This window comes from Ranitomeya variabilis, chromosome 1 (genome assembly GCF_051348905.1).
Source record: "Ranitomeya variabilis isolate aRanVar5 chromosome 1, aRanVar5.hap1, whole genome shotgun sequence".
NCBI classification, from domain to species: domain Eukaryota; kingdom Metazoa; phylum Chordata; class Amphibia; order Anura; family Dendrobatidae; genus Ranitomeya; species Ranitomeya variabilis.
The window spans coordinates 163094098-163113015 of NC_135232.1; the positions used below are offsets into that span (position 1 = coordinate 163094098).

The following is an 18918-nucleotide window of genomic DNA, read 5'->3' on the forward strand; positions in this document are numbered from 1 at the left end:
AGAGTTGGAACAGCCAAAAATCTGTTTTTCTTTGCACCTGAAGGAAAAACTAAGAATGTCGTTTATCAAAAGGCTCTCGAATAAGTAGTAGTAGATTACTTCACATTACTTGGCCAATTTAGTTAAATCTGTGTGGAATATCTCTGGTGTTGAAATATATGTTGTAAAATGCTTCTATTAGCTTAGTTTTTGCCTGTTAATAATTACATTTCTATCTATTTGTTTTGTGTTTTTTTTTGTTCAGAATAAATTTTTGTTAACACATTCTATTTTGCTAACAGCAGTTATTACCCCGGGCGAAGCCGGGTAGTACAGCTAGTAAATATATATATATATATATATATATATATATATATATATATATATATATATATATATATATATATATATATATATATATATATATAATTTATTATATGTAAGTTTTATTTTTCTTTTCAAAGACTTTCAGCCCTGATGGGCGATGGCTGATGACTGCATCGATGGACTGTACTGTGAAAGTATGGGACTTCCCTTCTGGATGGTAAGACACAGGACAGATCCTTGCCTGGGCTTTGTTAGTAATACCTGCTCCCTATTTTTTTTTCTTTTTAATCATAATAGTTTTAACCTGCAGCTATTCCTTTTGAAGGTTTGTGATTTTGTAAAGCAAGTATAGTAAAGCCTTTTTTAACTGTGATCATTCAGCTGACTTAGCAGAAGATGCACACAGCGTGTATGCTATAAGGCTATGTGCCCACGTTGCAGAAATACTGCGGAAATGTCATTCTGCAGCATTTCCGCAACTCCCTGCCGCGGGTAAAACGCATGCGGAATTCGCATGTGTTTTCCCGCAAAACACAAGCGTTTTGCAAGCTTTTTTAGCTTGCAGAATGCTTGTGCTTTTCCAAGCAATTTGAAGCATCAATAGTAAAAGAATGTTAAAAAGGAAAGGCGTGCCGCATGTCCGTCTCCACATGGAAGCCGTTAGCGCCCCTGTTGCACGCATAGTGGACATGGGATTTCTTGAAATCCCATCCACTATGCTGTAACATCTGGATGCTGCCAGTTGGACGCTGTGGATGTACGCAGCGTTCAACCCCCACAGCGTGTACTGACAGTGGGAACATACCCTCAGAAATCTGCGTGAAATGCAATATCTGTTTATTAAAAAAAAAAATTAATTGCTTGGGCTCCCGCGTAATTTTAATAACCAGCAGAGGGAAAGCCGACGGCTGTGTGCTGAAGTTAATATTCTGGGTAGGAGCCAATAGCCAGAAAGGTTCCCAGGCTATTAATATCAGCTCACACCTGTTTGCTTAGCATTTACTTGCTATTTTACAGGGAAACCCCAGAAAAAAAATTGACATGGGATCCCCCTATAAAATCGAACCAGCAAAGGCTAGGCAGAGAGCTGCGGGCTGATATTAATGGCCTGGGAAGGGGCCATGTATACTGGCCCTCCAGGCTAAAAGCATCAGCTCTCAGCCGCCCCAGAAAGGGCACATCTCTAAGATGCGCCAATTCTGGCACTTAGCCTCGCCCTGTAGCGGTGGCAAGTGGGGTTCATATTTGTTGGGTTGATGTCACCTTCATATTGTCAGATGACATCAAGCCCACGGCTTAGTAATGGAGAAGCATCTATAAGACACCAATCCATTACTAATCCTATAATTATATGGTAAATAAACACACAGCCAGAATAAAGTCCTTTATTTGAAATAATTACACAGACTCATATATTGAATCTAAATTTACCATACTTACAACATCGCCTAATTTCACCGAAGCCCTTGATCTCCTGCAACAAAAATAAAATAATAAATCAACATATAATACTCCCTGTCCGACGTAGTCCATTAACAAGTGTCCCACGACAATCTCACATGTAGAACAGTCACATCGGGAGATGTGACTGCTCTACCCGGCCTCCGGTGATACATTGACAGGAGGCAATCCCTCCCACAGTGTATCACTGCACTGCCGTGAGAGTTCACCAGAGTTCATCAGCTCCGGTGCTCTCACGGCAGTACCGCTGTGTGAGAACTTTCCCACACAGCGGTGCCACAAGTGAGAGCTAATCAGCTGATACACTGTGGGAGCGATTAGCTCCTGTCAGTGTATCGCCGGCGGCTGGGTAGAGCTGTCACATCTCCCGATGTGACTGTTCTACAAGTGAGATCGTCGTGGGACAGTCTGGACTACGGCGGACAGGGAGAATATGTTGGTTTATTATTTTAGATTATTTCTAGGAGAAAAGGGCATCGAGGATTTGGTGTGAGGTGAGTTTAATGGGTATAATGGATGAATATGTAATTTTACATTTTTTTTTGGTTTGTTTATTTTGTTCAAACTGTGAGCATAGGTGCCAGCAGATGATACTACACTCCCATCAGCAGCACATAGCCGGATGGGAGCAGTAGTCTCATTGGCCCACGCCTGCTTTTTTACTGCAGGTCACCCCTGCTGGTCAGTCTGTTGCGGAATCACGCTGACATCTGCCAGCATGATCCCACAGTGCTGTGACCGGCGGTAGCGTTACCACACACAGCCACACACACACACATACATACGCAGACAGACCCGCACATATTCTCCGCTCACATAGTCTCTGCCCACACATATTCTCCACCCACACACTCTTCCTCCTTCCTTTTTTGCAGCGTTTTTGCCATACAAATCCGCAGCAAATCCGCAAACCTTTTTACACCTGTGGTTTTGCTGCGGATTTGACTGACTCAATGGAAGTCAATGAGTGCAGAAATGCTGCAAAAAAGAATTGACATGCTGTGGAAAATAAAATGCTGAGAATAAGGACGGAATTTTCCGCAGCATGTGCACACCAATTCAGGAATGCCATTGATTAACATTGTTTTAATAATCCAGTGCGGATTTATAGCATTTCCGCGCAAAAAACGCTTTGGAAACGCAACAAATCTGCAACGTGTGCACATAGCCTTTAAAGAAAACTTGTCACCCTCAAAATCAATGGTGAGGTAAGCTCACCTTCATGAGGGGCTTATCTACAGCATTCTGTAATGCTGTAGATAAGCCGCCAATGTTACCTGAAAGAGGAGAAAAAGACATTAGATTATATACTCACCCAGGGGCGGTCCCGCTCTGATGGGCGTCTCAGGTCCGATACAGCGCCTCCCATCTTCATTTCATGACGTCCTCTTCTGGTCTTCACGCCGCGGCGCCGGCGTACTTTGTCTGCCCTGTTGAGGGCAGAGCAAAGTACTGCAGTGCGCAGGCACCGGAAAGGTCAGAGAGGCCCAGCGCCTGCGCACTGCAGTACTTTGCTCTGCCCTCAACAGGGCAGACAAAGTACGCCTGCGCCGGAGCCGCGGTGTGAAGACCAGAAGAGGACGTCATGGAATGAAGATAGGAGGCGCCGGAGCGGACCTGAGACGCCCATCGGACCTGACCGCAGCGGGACCACCCCTGGGTGAGTATAATCTAACCTCCTTTTTCTCATCTTTCAGGTAACATCGGCGACTTATCTACAGCATTACAGAATGCTGCTGTAGATAAGCCCCTGATGACGGGGAGCTTACCTCACCATCGATTTTGGGGGTGACAGGTTCCCTTTAAGAAAAAAAATCCTGAAATGTCATAATTGTTAAAATTACTTTTGCACATGTATATTTTCTTCTACTGTAAGTGGAACTAGTGTAAAACGCTCCTGTTTTCAATACAAGGGCATCCCACCAACATAGGTAGTAGATAGAAGTAAATAGGCCTATGACTAAATAGTGTTATCATTAGCTTTAGTATGTTTTCTTTTATATGAAAAGATCTGATCTAATTTTATGAAAAGTTGTAATTTCTTAACCAACCGTGTATATAGATCTGTAAGAAGTTTTAGATCAGTTGCATACGTCATATATAAAATATCAAACATTACATGATGCTGAAGTTGATTTCTTGACAGTTTTTTTCTGTGTTTTTACAGCTTTAACTACAAAAATAAAAAAATCACAATAAGGAAATATAACACAGTGAGAGTCCCTGATGTGAGTACACTTAAAAGCAGTTCCAAACATCATACAACTGGCACAAAAATGGATAACACAGTGGGCACCGAAGGGCATTATTGAAAGGGTTTAATGACTTTGGGCCACTGATCTTACCCCACCATTCTGAGGCCCTGAACCCTTTTGGGCCAGGCTGGAGTGACCTGAATTTGATGTGCAGTATTAACTATCTATGTAATGGTGGTGTGATGTCAATGGCCCAAAGTCATTTAACACCTTAAAAACACCAGTTACTTATTTAAATTGTTAAAATCTACCAGCAAATTTTATAGTGCTTCATGCTTCCCTCTGCAGACAAGCTTTTTGGAGATGGAAATGTCATTCTCCAGCAGGACTTAGCACCTGTCCACACTGCTGAAAGTACCAATACCTGGTTTAAAAGCAACAATCGCTATGTTTGATTGGCCAGAAAACTCGCCTGACCTTAACCCCATAAAGAATCTGTGTGGTATTGCCAAGAGGAAGATGAGACACCAGACTCAAAAATGCCGACGAGCTGAAGGCTGCTATCAAAGCAACCTGGGCTTCCATAACACCTCAGCAGTGCCACAGGCTGATCGCCTCCATGCCACGCCGCATTGATGCAGTAATTGATGCCAAAGGAGCCCCGACCAACTATTAAGTGCATTTACTGAATATACATTTCAGTAGGCCAACATTTCGCGTTGTAAAATGATTTTTTCAAGCTGGTGTTATAAAGTATTCTAATTTTCTGAGATAATGACTTTTGGGTTTTCATTGGCTGTAAGCCATAATCATCAACATTAACCGAAATAAACACTTGAAATAGATCACTCTGTAATGACTATATAATATAGGAGTTTCACTTTTTGTATTGAGGAACTGAAATAAATTAACTTTTTGATGATATTCTAACTTTGTGAGATGCACCTGTTTATACCCACTTCGATGCCCGTTCTGATGTCCATAATCCATTTGGGCCAGGCTAGAGTGACCTGAATTACATGTGGGGCATCACTATCTGTGTGTCTGCATTGTGAGATTAGTGGCACAAAGTAATTTAACCCTTTCAATAACTCCCTTCGGTGCCCACTTTGATGCCCATTTTTGTGCCAGTTTTATAATTTTTGTTCCTGCTTTTAGGTGTATTCACATCAGAGCACCTTGTTGCGTTGTATTTTATTGTGATTTTTGTGGTTAAACCTGTAAAAAAAATATAAAAAATAATTGCCGGATAAGAAACAGACTTCAGCCTTGAATAAGAAAGTGACTTCAGCCTCATAAACATTACATACCGTGAATCCTACAGGCCAAGGTTTTGTGATTTCCTTTATGATCCATTTGTCATCTTCTATATTTTAGCAAAATTGCATTGTGTAAAGTTTTGATCTGTTTCATCCATTATAGCCTACAGTATAGTAACTGTATATGTTTATCAATTCACAGTGTTTTTTTTGCAGATTATTTAACTATCTGGTTTTCTGACATGTTTTATCTTTTGTAAGTGAGGTATGAGTCCAATAGCAGCAGAAATTAATAAAAAAGTCAGTGTTACTATATGTAATATCAACAAGTAGATTGGCATTCACCATATCATAAGATTAAATAGCTGTTTATTTTCTTAGCATGATCAATGGGTATATCCTGTTTTTGGAGTGTGCTGACTTTTCTTATTCTAATATATGAGGCTACTAATATCAGCCGTGGATGGACACTTTACTATTGGCATGTTCAAGAATAGAGCAGTGTATGTGGAAAGGAAAAATGTCTAGGTTGTTTGTTTTTGTTTTGTTTTTGTTTTTGCATGTCTTTTTCTTACTTTTTTTTTTTTTTTTCCACAGCCTCATAGACTGTTTTCTGTTGGATTCACCCATTGTGAGTCTCACAATGTCTCCCACAGGAGATTATCTAGCAACTGCCCATGTGGATGACCTCGCCATTTACTTATGGTATGTCGTGTTTCAGAATACATTTGAAATCAAAGTATTATTTCTGTCATAAGGCCTCAAGGCCCAGATATCTCATGGTTCTACAGCACACAGCCCTAATTATTTCGGTAAATATATATATATATATCCACATAAGGTATGACATACATCTACAGTTTACTATCAAAAATGAATACCAAATTTCCACTACTGACTGTGCTAGAGGAGAGAGCAAAATTTTAAAAAAATTATACAAAGAGACCCGAATAGATTTCCATAATTCCCCAATGATTTGATTTGCACATCTTCTGAAGTGCATGCTCTCTCATAATTTTCCATTTGGTCATGGGGAGGGAAACTCAAACCCCAAAGTTATGTAGCACAATATACAGAACACATCCCTCATAAGGGTAGTATCTTGAAGGTTTTTATGTGTTGTTGGGATCTGAGTGACCAGATATTAACCCATGTGAATGTCCATGATAGCTTCTGTTAGCATATCTAACATATTCCTCCTGCTGATCGTGTCAGCACTATTTTTAAAGGCAATGTTTTTGAGAGTTTGAGTAGGTGTCCCCCATAGTTTGCGCATGTGCAAAGCAAACTTGCCTCGCGCAGTATGCTTTGCCCAACTGCGGGCAAAGCCGAAAAGCATTACTGCGCATGCGCCGGTGCACTATGTCCTCGAATGCGCATGCGCAGTAGTGCTTTTCGGCTTTACCCACAGATTCTCTTTAAGTCTACCACTTTGTGTCAGCTAACAATATGTTCAGATTTTTTCAATATTAGTTTATATTTTTGCATGTATATATAAAATATGTTTTGGGTTTATTTCAACAGGGCAAACAAAACCTTGTTCTCCTTGGTTTCCTTACGACCTCTTCCGACAAACTATGAGCCAATGGTTGTGATGCTTCCTGGTGCAGCCGACGACACTGAGGGTAAGTAGTAGTCATTATACATAATAATAGATTATGGCTGCACACATCTGTGCTAAAATAAGGAAGTTTGAAATCTAAGGAATAGGAATAGCATAACGGCTTATGAACTTTATGAACAAACATGAGATTTTAGCACAAGATTTGGCCAAATATTGTGAGCCCATTCACCAACGACAAGGTAATCTCAGATTGAATGGGTAACTACACTGCCTGCCTGGTGTGAACACTTACCTATGGTCTCTGAGCTACTGCCCAATGTGAACACATGCTTGTGGCTAATGACATGATAAAGCCTTCTTATATAGGGAGGCTCAGAACCAATAGTGTTAAGATGTAATTAAAAATCACAGGTATGGTGAAGGGCGGGACGTTCAAGTCAGAAAATAGTACATAGTAAAAATAAGTAAACTGACTGAACAATATATATAATAATTATAAATGCTGGTGCATAGCCAAAAAAATACATACATAATAATAGATTATGGCTGCATTATACATATTCATGATGTCATTTTGTCGTACTTTTTTTTTTTTTTTTTTACTTTGTTTAATTAGTTCAATGGTGGTGTTCTTTATGTGACCATTTACTTTTTTTGGATTTAGAAGACATTGTTGAAGTAGAAGATGCCACTGATGATGTGATGGAATATGAATCACCGGAACAACTGGGAGAAAAGTTGGTGACCCTATCACTCTTGCCTGAGTCAAGGTGGAAAAACCTCTTAAACCTTGATGTCATCAAGGTACTTATCCTCTGCAAGCTGCACATAAAGTTTCAATAAGTGAATTTGATGCTCAGAAAATAAAGGACCGTAAAATAATACATTATTGTATCATGCACATTGAGATAAGAGGGAATAGAGTTGAAAAGCAGGTTTTTGTTTTCACATGATATGGGAAGCAAAAATTATTGATATTTTAAACATTTAACATGTAATTATAAATGTATGTCCTTTTTCTTTCAGAGAAGGAACAAGCCTAAAGAGCCTCCAAAACTCCCTAAGTCTGCACCTTTTTTCATTCCAACCTTGCCTGGACTTGTGCCACGTTTTGCTTCTGAAGCGCAGGATGAATCCTCTCAGGTGATTTGTTGTTTCTAGTACAGGTTTCTTGCTCTGTTACTAGCGTAGTGGAATGAATATATATATATATATATATATATATATATATATATATATATATATATATATATATAATTCTCTATCCATTGAGCTATAAGGCAAAAAGGTGGATGATTCCTGATTCCTGTGCTGTCAGTGTCATACCATACTTCAGGCTTAGCCTTATGACCCTGGGTGCTAGTCCAGGAAAACACAGTCATAAATCCTCCAAAGAAAAGCAGATAGCGCTCACCGTGGAATTGACCCGTGGAAGTTCTAGTAGGTGCGAAACGGCTGCCGTCAAGCTTCTGCCCACTCCCGTCCTCACTCCCCCGGCCAACATGCTTTTTTACTACAAATAAAGAGCGGAATTTCTACAAAAGACCTGTGAATGCTATCTGCTTTTCTTTGGTATAACACAAACACACACACACCTGGGAATGACTTGTCAGAGGGTCACATCTCAGACAGCAGAACTTCCCTTATGATATTGCATGGAGTGTACAACCGAAGTTCGTCACAGGAAAAAGACACAAACTCCAATCAAAAGTCACTGCTCATGACTAAGGGACGTTAGTCAGTGTTACAGCAGGCAGGGGGATAATGGAATTGATAGCCGAGCATAGAGGAATAATATGCAGGGTGAAACTCGGATATTGAGATGGAGACTGAACTCACGCAAGTACACCATGTATAAGAGACTACCTCTTGCAGCTCATCAAGAGAATGCCAAGAGTGTGCAAAGCAGTCATCAAAGCAAAAGGTGGCTACTTTGAAGAACCTAGAATATAAGACATAATTTCAGTTGTTTCACACTTTTTTGTTAAGTATATAATTCCACATGTGTTAATTCATAGTTTTGATGCCTTCAGTGTGAATGTACAATTTTCATAGTCCTGAAAATACAGAAAAATATTTAAATGAGAAGGTGTGTCCAACCTTATGGTCTGTACTGTATACCCTTAAAGGGAAGGTGCCACCAGTTTTCTTGTAGTTTGTTTTTTTGTGAAATTAAGCTTAAAATAGTAAATAAAATGTATTAATGCAATGTTTGCACTGTTTGCAAACATTTCTATATGAAAAATATTATATATTTTCTTACAAATATATATAGTGACCACTAGGGGAGCATTTTCCGTTTTAGACCTCAAGCAGCTATAGTAAGACTTACCAGCTTTACTGTTAGCTGGAAAATCTGGGCAGTAACTGCTGACATCAGCATTTCCCTCCCCTTTTGGGTGGTCTAATATCCCTGGGGCAGAATGAAGAGCAGCATCACAGGGCAGAGCCATTTTGTGTGTGACTGCCCTGTGATCTGCTATCACCAGCAGTTTATAGTTTATGTGGTGTGTATGGAGCAGCATTGTCTGTGCAGAGCTGTCTGTGACTCATCCCTCAGTAAGATAAGAAGGAGCTCCAGGTCTGCAGTGAATGGCCAGGCATTGTGGAGGGAGGGGAGAGATACATTGTATGGCAGAGACAGGTGTCAGGTGTCACCTCTCTCTGCAGGCTGTGAATGCAGCTTAATGGAGTGAATGGAGCTCCTGTGATAGAGAGTAAGTGGAGCTGGGCAGAGAGCACTGGGCTATAATAAAATGGCTGCTAGTCACACCTACAGCAGTGAGTTGTGCAGCCCACAGAGGCGTGCCCAGGTCACTGCTAACACCTCTCCAATGTTAAAGATAGGGTCAGCGCCGGTCTATTAGCTCCTATGTCCATGGGGTGCTGTAAAATGACACTGTTAGTGCCCTGCTACTGCTGCAAAACCAAGATGTCAGCCCCCAGTTCCTTCTTTAAACACATATAACACACGAAATCTGTTTCACATGCATTTAAAACTTGGTTATAGCAGCATGTTATGCTACATTACAGTGATTTATTAATAATCTACAAACGCGGTACCTTACCTTTAAAGTAAAATTTTTATTGGCAGCATGGTATGAGGACAAGTCTGCTCTCCTATTAACCAAATGGGCACAACAAATATTGTGCAATTGAGTTTATAAGGGTCCAAGATTGCACTACACACAGTTCGAGTTTGTTTTTTTAGGGAACCGCTTCCCCACCCATTACTAACTGATTCACTGTTCACTGGCTTCTGTAAATGCAGATGTATAACGGTGAGCTGTTGGATCACTGCGGAGAGCATTGGTGAACACAATACATTGGGCCTATAACTATGCAAAGATTAATATTTTGTCTTGTTAGAATGGCCAAGACCCCTCCCTGTATTTTGTCCCCTTATATAGGGCAGTTTGTAGCTTATTGACTGATCTGATTTAAAACATTTAATGGTTTTATGGTTGCGCATTGATTTACATTGCATATTTACAGTTCGAAAATTAAAAGTATCTACATGATTAGAAAAGCCTTGCTGCTTTTTTTTTCAGAAAGCACACCACACCTGTCCATGAGTTGTGTGTCATTGTAGCTCAACTCCATTGTTGAGAAATCTCCAGTAAAAAAACAACTTCCCTTTTTGGAAGTGCAGTTGAACAGCAAGGTGGCTTGTTGTTGAAGGGAGATAGAGGAAAAAAAAATAAAAAAATCTTTAAATCTTCAGCATAGCGAGTGTGAGCGAGCTGAGTGTGACCTGAGCGTAAGTGTGGACGGCGGTAAGTGTGACTTGTGACTCAGTGACTTTGGAATCAGGGAGTTTCCAAGGGAGGAATTGCTGTTCCAAGTGTTAATTAAAGGGAACCTATCACCCCGTTTTTTAAAAATTAGATAAAAATAGTGTGAAATAGGGGCAGAGCTGGGCTTTACATTAGTGCCTTTTTGGTGCCTTTACACCCCCGTTAGGGATTGTAACATGATTCCGCGCGTGCGCAGATGGAGATCGCGGCGGCCATTTTCCTGAAGCCCCGGGCAGCAGAGCGCTCCATCTGCGCACGCGCGGCCACAGGAAAGATGGCCGCGCCCACCGGTAAACGGCGAATAGCGTAGACCGCGCTGTTTTGAATCTCCTGGGCAGTGGATCTCTTTGGACATGCGCACACCACTACGCCACCAACGTAATGATGAGCCTGATCTGGGGGAGAAACAGCGCTGTGACCACGCCCATCCGACCTGACCAACTTGAGTGACAGGACAAAACGGCCACTTCACAAAGGTATTTCGGCAGCCTAACGGGGGTGTAAAGGCACCAAAAAGGCACTAATGTAAAGCCCAGCTCTGCCCCTATTTCACACTATTTTTATCTAATCTTTAAAAAACGGGGTGATAGGTTCCCTTTAATACTTTGTATTTATTTTTATTTAACGTTTCTGTCTGGTGCAATCCCCAGGAAATTAGGAAATGTACTCCACAATTGTTAATGCCATCCAGTGCACATCTTGCCACATGTATGCAGTCCTTGACCAGCCGGTCGAGGGTGCATACTGCTGTGCGAGATGTGAGCACGTTGTGCATTTGGAAACCCAGATACTGGATCTAAATGTGCAGCTGGCAACACGGAGATCCATAGACAATATGGAGAGGAGTCTTCTGCTCACAGAGCAGACGCTCAATGGGATAGATGAGGAGGGGGATGGTAGGATGGAGCTGCAGGACAGTGAAGTAGGTAGCTGGGTGACATTCAGAAAGCGGGGTAGAGGGAAGAGTGCCAGGGAGGCTAGTCCTGATCTGGTGCACCCCAATAAGTTTGCTAAGTTGGCAGATGAGGGGGGTGCCAGTACAGGGGTAGCACTGCTGCAGCCAGGCATGTCCTCTGAAAGCCGGAGGAGTGACTGCTCCAGTAAGGAGGGAAATAGGAGAGCAGGACAGGCCAGACAGGTGCTGGTAGTGGGGGACTCAATTATTAGGGGAACAGATAGGGCAATCTGTCACAAAGACAGGGATCGTCGAACGGTGTGCTGCCTACCTGGCGCTCGAGTCCGACACATCGCTGATCGGGTGGACAGATTACTGGGAGGGGCTGGTGAGGACCCAGCGGTCATGGTGCACATTGGCACAAATGACAAAGTTAGAGGTAGGTGGAAGGTCCTTAAAGATGATTTCAGGGAATTAGGCTGCAAGCTGAAAGCAAGGACCTCGACCTCCAACGTGGTATATTCTGAAATACTGCCTGTACCACGTGCCACGCCAGAGAGGCAACGGGAGATTAGGGAGGTTAATAAGTGGCTCAAGAATTGGTGTAGGAAGGAGGGGTTTGGGTTCCTGCAGAACTGGGCCGACTTCTCAGTTGGCTACAGGCTCTACGCTAGGGATGGGCTGCACCTCAATGGGGAAGGTGCAGCTGTGCTGGGGGAGAAAATGGTTAGAAGGTTGGAGGAGTGTTTAAACTAGGGAATGGGGGGGAGGGTATTCATTTTATAGGTGTGGAAGATAGTGCAGATAGAGACCTGGGCACAAATAAGGAAGTTGGGGGTGGCGGAGGCATGGGGGGTGGGGTTAGAACAGTTAGTAATTTAAGAAAGAATAGAGGAACATCAAGTGCATGTATACTAATGCCAGAAGCCTCGCCAACAAAATGGACGAATTAGAACTAATGTTGTTGGAACATAATTATGACATGGTGGGGATATCTGAAACATGGCTGGATGAGAGCAATGACTGGGTTGTTAACTTGCAGGGCTATAGCCTTTTCAGAAATGACCGTACAGATAAGCGAGGGGGTGGGGTGTGTCTGTTTGTAAAATCAACCTTAAAACCCATCCTGCGTGATAATATAGGTGAATCTAATGAAAATGTAGAGTCCCTGTGGGTGGAGATAAGGGGAGGGGGAAAAAATAATAAATTACTGATAGGGGTTTGTTATAAATCTCCAAAAATAATGGAAGCAATGGAGAATATCCTTGTAAAGCAAATAGATGAAGCTGAGACTCAAGGAGAAGTCATTATTATGGGGGACTTCAACTACCCTGAAATAGATTGGGGAACAGAAACCTGCAGTTCCAGTAAAGGTAATCGGTTTTTGACAACTATGAGAGACAATTACCTTTCACAACTGGTTCAGGACCCAACAAGAAGGGGGGCACTGCTAGACCTAATATTAACCAACAGGCCAGACCGCATATCAAATATAAGGGTTGGGGGTCACTTGGGGAATAGTGATCACAAAATAATAAGTTTTCATGTCTCATTTAATAAGATGTGTAGTAGAGGGGTGACAAGGACACTAAACTTCAGGAGGGCAAATTTCCAACGGATGAGAGAGGATTTTGGTGCAATTAACTGGGACGATATCCTGAGACATAAAAGTACACAAAGAAAATGGGAGACGTTTATTAGCATCCTGGATAGGACCTGTGCACAGTATATACCGTATGGGAATAAACATACCAGAAATAGGAGGAAACCAATATGGCTAAATAGAGCTGTAAGGGGTGCAATAAGTGACAAAAAGAAAGCATTTAGAGAATTAAAGGAAGTAGGTAGTGATGAGACATTAAATAAATATAGAAAATTAAATAAATTCTGTAAAAAGCAAATCAAGGTAGCAAAGAGTGAGACAGAGAGACTCATTGCCAGAGAGAGCAAAAATAACCCCAAAATATTCTTTAACTACATAAATAGTAAGAAACTAAAAAATGATAGTGTTGGCCCCCTTAAAAATAGTCTGGGTGAAATGGTGGATGAGGATGAGGAAAAAGCCAATATGCTAAATGACTCTTTTTCATCAGTATTTACAAAAGAAAATCCCATGGCAGCCAATATGACTAGTGATGATAATTCCCAATTTAATGTTACCTGCTTAACCCAGCAGGAAGTACGGCGGCGTCTAAAAATCACAAAAATTGACACATCTCCGGGCCCGGATGGGATCCACCCCCGAGTACTGCAGGAATTAAGTACAGTCATTGATAGACCATTATTTTTAATCTTTAAAGAGTCCATAATAACAGGGTCTGTACCACAGGACTGGCGTATAGCAAATGTGGTGCCAATATTCAAAAAGGGGACAAAAACTGAACTCTGTAATTATAGGCCAGTAAGCTTAACCTCTACTGTGGGTAAAATCCTGGAGGGCATTCTAAGGGATGCTATACTGGAGTATCTGAAGAGGAATAACCTCATGACCCAGTATCAGCACGGGTTTACTAGAGACCGATCATGTCAGACTAATTTGATCAGCTTCTATGAAGAGGTAAGTTCTGGTCTGGACCAAGGGAACCCAGTAGATGTAGTGTATATGGACTTTTCAAAAGCTTTTGATACGGTGCCACACAAAAGGTTGATACATAAAATGAGAATAATGGGGATAGGGGAAAATATGTGCAAGTGGGTTGAGAGTTGGCTCAGGGATAGGAAACAAAGGGTGGTTATTAATGGAGCACACTCGGACTGGGTCACGGTTAGTAGTGGGGTACCACAGGGGTCAGTATTGGGCCCTCTTCTTTTTAACATATTTATTAATGACCTTGTAGGGGGCATTCAGAGTAGAATTTCAATATTTGCAGATGACACTAAACTCTGCAGGGTAATCAATACAGGGGAGGACAATTTTATATTACAGGCTGATTTATGTAAGCTAGAAGCTTGGGCTGATAAATGGCAAATGAGCTTTAATGGGGATAAATGTAAGGTCATGCACTTGGGTAGAAGTAATAAGATGTATAACTATGTGCTTAATTCTAAAACTCTGGGCAAAACCGTCAATGAAAAAGACCTGGGTGTATGGGTGGATGACAAACTCATATTCAGTGGCCAGTGTCAGGCAGCTGCTACAAAGGCAAATAAAATAATGGGATGCATTAAAAGAGGCATAGATGATCATGAGGAGAACATAATTTTACCTCTATACAAGTCACTAGTGCGACCACACTTAGAATACTGTGCACAGTTCTGGTCTCCGGTGTATAAGAAAGACATAGCTGAACTGGAGCGGGTGCAGAGAAGAGCAACCAAGGTTATTAGAGGACTGGGGGGTCTGCAATACCAAGATAGGTTATTACACTTGGGGCTATTTAGTTTGGAAAAACGAAGGCTAAGGGGTGATCTTATGTTAATGTATAAATATATGAGGGGACAGTACAAAGACCTTTCTGCTGTTCTTTTTAATCATAGACCGGTGACAGGGACAAGGGGGCATCCTCTACGTCTGGAGGAAAAAAGGTTTAAGCATAATAACAGACGCGGATTCTTTACTGTAAGAGCAGTGAGACTATGGAACTCTCTGCCGTATGTTGTTGTAATGAGTGACTCATTGCTTCAATTTAAGAGGGGACTGGATGCCTTTCTGGAAAAGTATAATGTTACAGGGTATATATATTAGATTCCTTGATAAGGCGTTGATCCAGGGAACTAGTCTGATTGCCGTATGTGGGGTCGGGAAGGAATTTTTTTCCCCATGATGGAGCTTACTCTTACCACATGGGTTTTTTTTGCCTTCCCCTGGATCAACATGTTAGGGCATGCTAGGCTATGGGTTGAACTAGATGGACTTAAAGTCTTCCTTCAACCTTAATAACTATGTAACTATGTAACTTTTACTACCAGTTTTTTGCTTGTGAGATGTATTAACTTGTTAATTTTATTTTAATTTTTTTGCACGCATCTAGTCTAAGATTGTAAATCTTGGAGTTCTTGAACGGAAATCTGCTTTTTGTGTCCAGCTTGAAGAATCACTTGTCCATAACAACTGTAAGTTCAAATAGATTTTGTGATTTAATCCATTTTTTGGGGAAAGAAGGGGGTATACAGTAGAAGAACTAAAAGCCTCTGTATGTATTAATCGTTGCAGATGACATTCCTCTAAAAACTATAAAGGAGATAGGACCTTCCAGCATTGACACAGAGATACGAAACCTGGCTCCAGAAGGTGGTGGTTCTGTAGAGGTGATGCAAAGTTTCTTAAAGATGATTGAGAGCATGCTGGAAACAAAACTTGATTTTGAGCTAGCCCAGGCATACCTTGCGTTGTTTTTAAAGGTACGTGTTTTAATTGTCATAATTGCAAATATTTAGATCTGTCTATGTAGCTAATTGAAGAAATGAAACATACTAGCTTTGAAATGAAAGTTCTCTTACAAGACTTGAACCTACGATGGTCTGATCACCTACTCTGTACTACAGTACTGCTATGTATAGAAAAATAACGGTCTTCTTTGAAGGTCAGCAACAGACTGAGGTTCAATGGAGCTCTCTGACGGCAGGTACAGTGGGGGTCTTAAAGGGAACCTATCACCCCGTTTTTTTCGGTATGAGATAAAAATACTGTTAAATAGGGCCTGAGCTGTGCATTACAATAGTGTAGTTTGTGGACCCCGATTCCCCACCTATGCTGCCGAAATACGTTACCAAAGTAGTCATTTTCGCCTGTCAATCAGGCTGGTCAGGTCGGATGGGCGTGGCTTCTTCCCCCAGATATTGCGTAGTTTTCCGTTGGTGGCGTAGTGGTGTGCGCATGTCCAACGTCCCCAATCCTGCACGGGGGGGTGAAAACAGCAGCGATGTCCGTTATTCCATTGGTGGTCGGTGGGCGCGGCCATCTTCCTTTGGCCGCGCGTGCGCAGAAGCGGCGCTCTGCTGGCCGCGGCTTCAGGAAAATGGCCGCCGCGATCTCCATCTGCGCACGCGCGGCATCCCGCGGCCATTTTCCTGAAGCCGCGGCCAGCAGAGCGCCGCTTCTGCGCACGCGCGGCCAAAGGAAGATGGCCGCGCCCACCGACCACCAATGGAATAACGGACATCGCTGCTATTTTCACCCCCCCCCGTGCAGGATTGGGGACGTTGGACATGCGCACACCACTACGCCACCAACGGAAAACTACGCAATATCTGGGGGAAGAAGCCACGCCCATCCGACCTGACCAGCCTGATTGACAGGCGAAAATGACTACTTTGGTAACGTATTTCGGCAGCATAGGTGGGGAATCGGGGTCCACAAACTACACTATTGTAATGCACAGCTCAGGCCATATTTAACAGTATTTTTATCTCATACCGAAAAAAACGGGGTGATAGGTTCCCTTTAAACAAACACTCGGCTGCCATAGGAGGCCATCGGCCGCATGGAATGACGTGTCCCCGTGCTGGCGCTCTGGTAATGTGGCTGAATGAGATTCACAGTGACATTTAACCAGTTAAGAGACATAGTTTGAGCTTTGCACCACATGTTGCGCTGCTGTTAGAAACAGATTCAGGCTGTGACACGCAGCCATGATCTTGTCTGATATGGGGAGGGCTCAGCCAGTGAGACCACTCCATACATCTGCTCCCGATTTGCGCCGTACATGTATGGTGGATGTTCGTATGGGATTCATTCTACAACGGCCCAATAAGATCATCACAATAAAATTCTTATTCTTGCAATCTATTCAGATTAACAGGGACTGTCTTGGCAAATATAAGGAACAGTGGCACAATGCTGGCCTTGATCATACATTTCTTGTAACTTCTGATGTGTGTTACTTTCCTGCTCATTTCCTTATCTGAATGTTTTGCAGATCCACCTCAGGTTTATCTCCTCACAATCAACATTATTAGAAGAGATTTCTGTATTATCAGCGAATCTGGAAGAGACCTGGCTTCACATGCAGACCTTGTTTAACCAGAGCTTGTGTGTGCTAAACTACATGAAAAGTGCTTTATTGTAAATCCTTCAAATTTCACTGTAAATGTTTAGAAAATATTCTTTGCGAAAGAAAGGGGATACTACATACTTGCCACTTACTGAATTTTCAGCATTTTGGAAATCTAGTGATTGTGGCTTGGGGTACTTTTTTTTTGTTTTCCTAGGAATGTAATATAGTCTGAATATATTCCTCTTCAGGAATGTTATAAGAATAATTGTCAACTAGCAAAAGTACGTATGGCCGTTTCCAAAGTTTTTAGATACAATTATATCTTCTGAAATGCCGCGACTTTATCTGGAACTATATTGTAAGACGAATACACACAATCATGTGTAAATATAATTACATTTATGTTTGTCGTTTGACATATTTTACTATATTTAATACACTTTGCAGATTCACCAAACTTTTACAGTTTATTTGTTGCTGGTAAAGCAAAGAAAATATATATATTTAATTAAAAAAAAGTAACCTGTTTTTTGGTTGAAATCTGCATTTTGTGGTCGCCACACAGAAATGGCAAGGGTTTTACAGCACTTAAATTGCCTGGTTAGATGCACAAATAAAAATATGGTGTAAATGATTAGGACTGTAATTCTCACATATCCACTAGACCATAAGCGCTCATCGTCTGCAGTAACAAATTACTCACATTACTTCACTTTGAGGAGCACTAAATATTGAACATGCACAAAGCAATCCAACAATTTCTTCCTGTAACCCCTTAGTGATTATATAACATATCTACAGTGGGGGGAAAAAAAGTATTTAGTCAGCCACCAATTGTGCAAGTTCTCCCATTGAAAAAGATGAGAGGCCTGTAATTGACATCATAGGTAGACCACAACTATGAGAGTCAAAATGAGAAAGCAAATCCAGAAGATCACCTTGTCTGATTTGGCAAGACTTATTTAGCAAATTATGGTGGAAAATAAGTATTTGGTCATTAACAAAAGTTCATCTCAATATTTTGTTATATATCCTTTGTTGGCAATGATAGAGGTCAAATGTTTTCTTTAAGTCTTCATAAGGTTAACACACACTATTGGTGGTATGTTGGCCCATTCCTCCATTCAGATCTCCTCTAGAGCAGTGATGTTTTGGGCCTATCGCTGGGCAACACGGACTTTCAACTCCCTCCAAAGGTTTTCTATGGGATTGAGATCTGGAGACTGGCTAGGCCACCCCAGGACCTTCATATGCTTCTTACGAAGCCACACCTTTGTTGCCCTGGTGGTGTGCTTGGGATCATTATTATGCTGAAAGACCCATCCACGTTTCATCTTCAGTGCCCTTGCTGATGGAAGGAGGTTTACACTCAAAATCTCATGATACATGGCCGTATTCATTCTTTCATGTACACGGATCAGTCGTCCTGGTCCCTTTGCAGAGAAACAGCCCCAAAGCATGATGTTGTCACCCCCATGCTTCACAGTAGGTATAGTGTTCTTTGG

At 41.7% G+C, this 18918-nt stretch overlaps 1 protein-coding gene across 1 annotated transcript in view; it reads left to right on the forward strand.

The window, feature by feature from the left end:
- The window catches only part of WDR36 (WD repeat domain 36), a 55540-nt gene extending 37711 nt beyond the window's left edge, over positions 1-17829 (forward strand). Inside the window, exons 16-23 of the mRNA XM_077290259.1 lie at positions 444-523; positions 5819-5926; positions 6746-6846; positions 7450-7589; positions 7812-7928; positions 15449-15530; positions 15631-15818; positions 17336-17829. Coding sequence (XP_077146374.1) covers positions 444-523; positions 5819-5926; positions 6746-6846; positions 7450-7589; positions 7812-7928; positions 15449-15530; positions 15631-15818; positions 17336-17485 — 966 coding nt within the window. The 3' untranslated portion in view covers positions 17486-17829. The remainder of the gene's footprint in view (positions 1-443; positions 524-5818; positions 5927-6745; positions 6847-7449; positions 7590-7811; positions 7929-15448; positions 15531-15630; positions 15819-17335) is intronic.
- The last annotated feature ends 1089 nt before the right edge of the window (positions 17830-18918 follow it).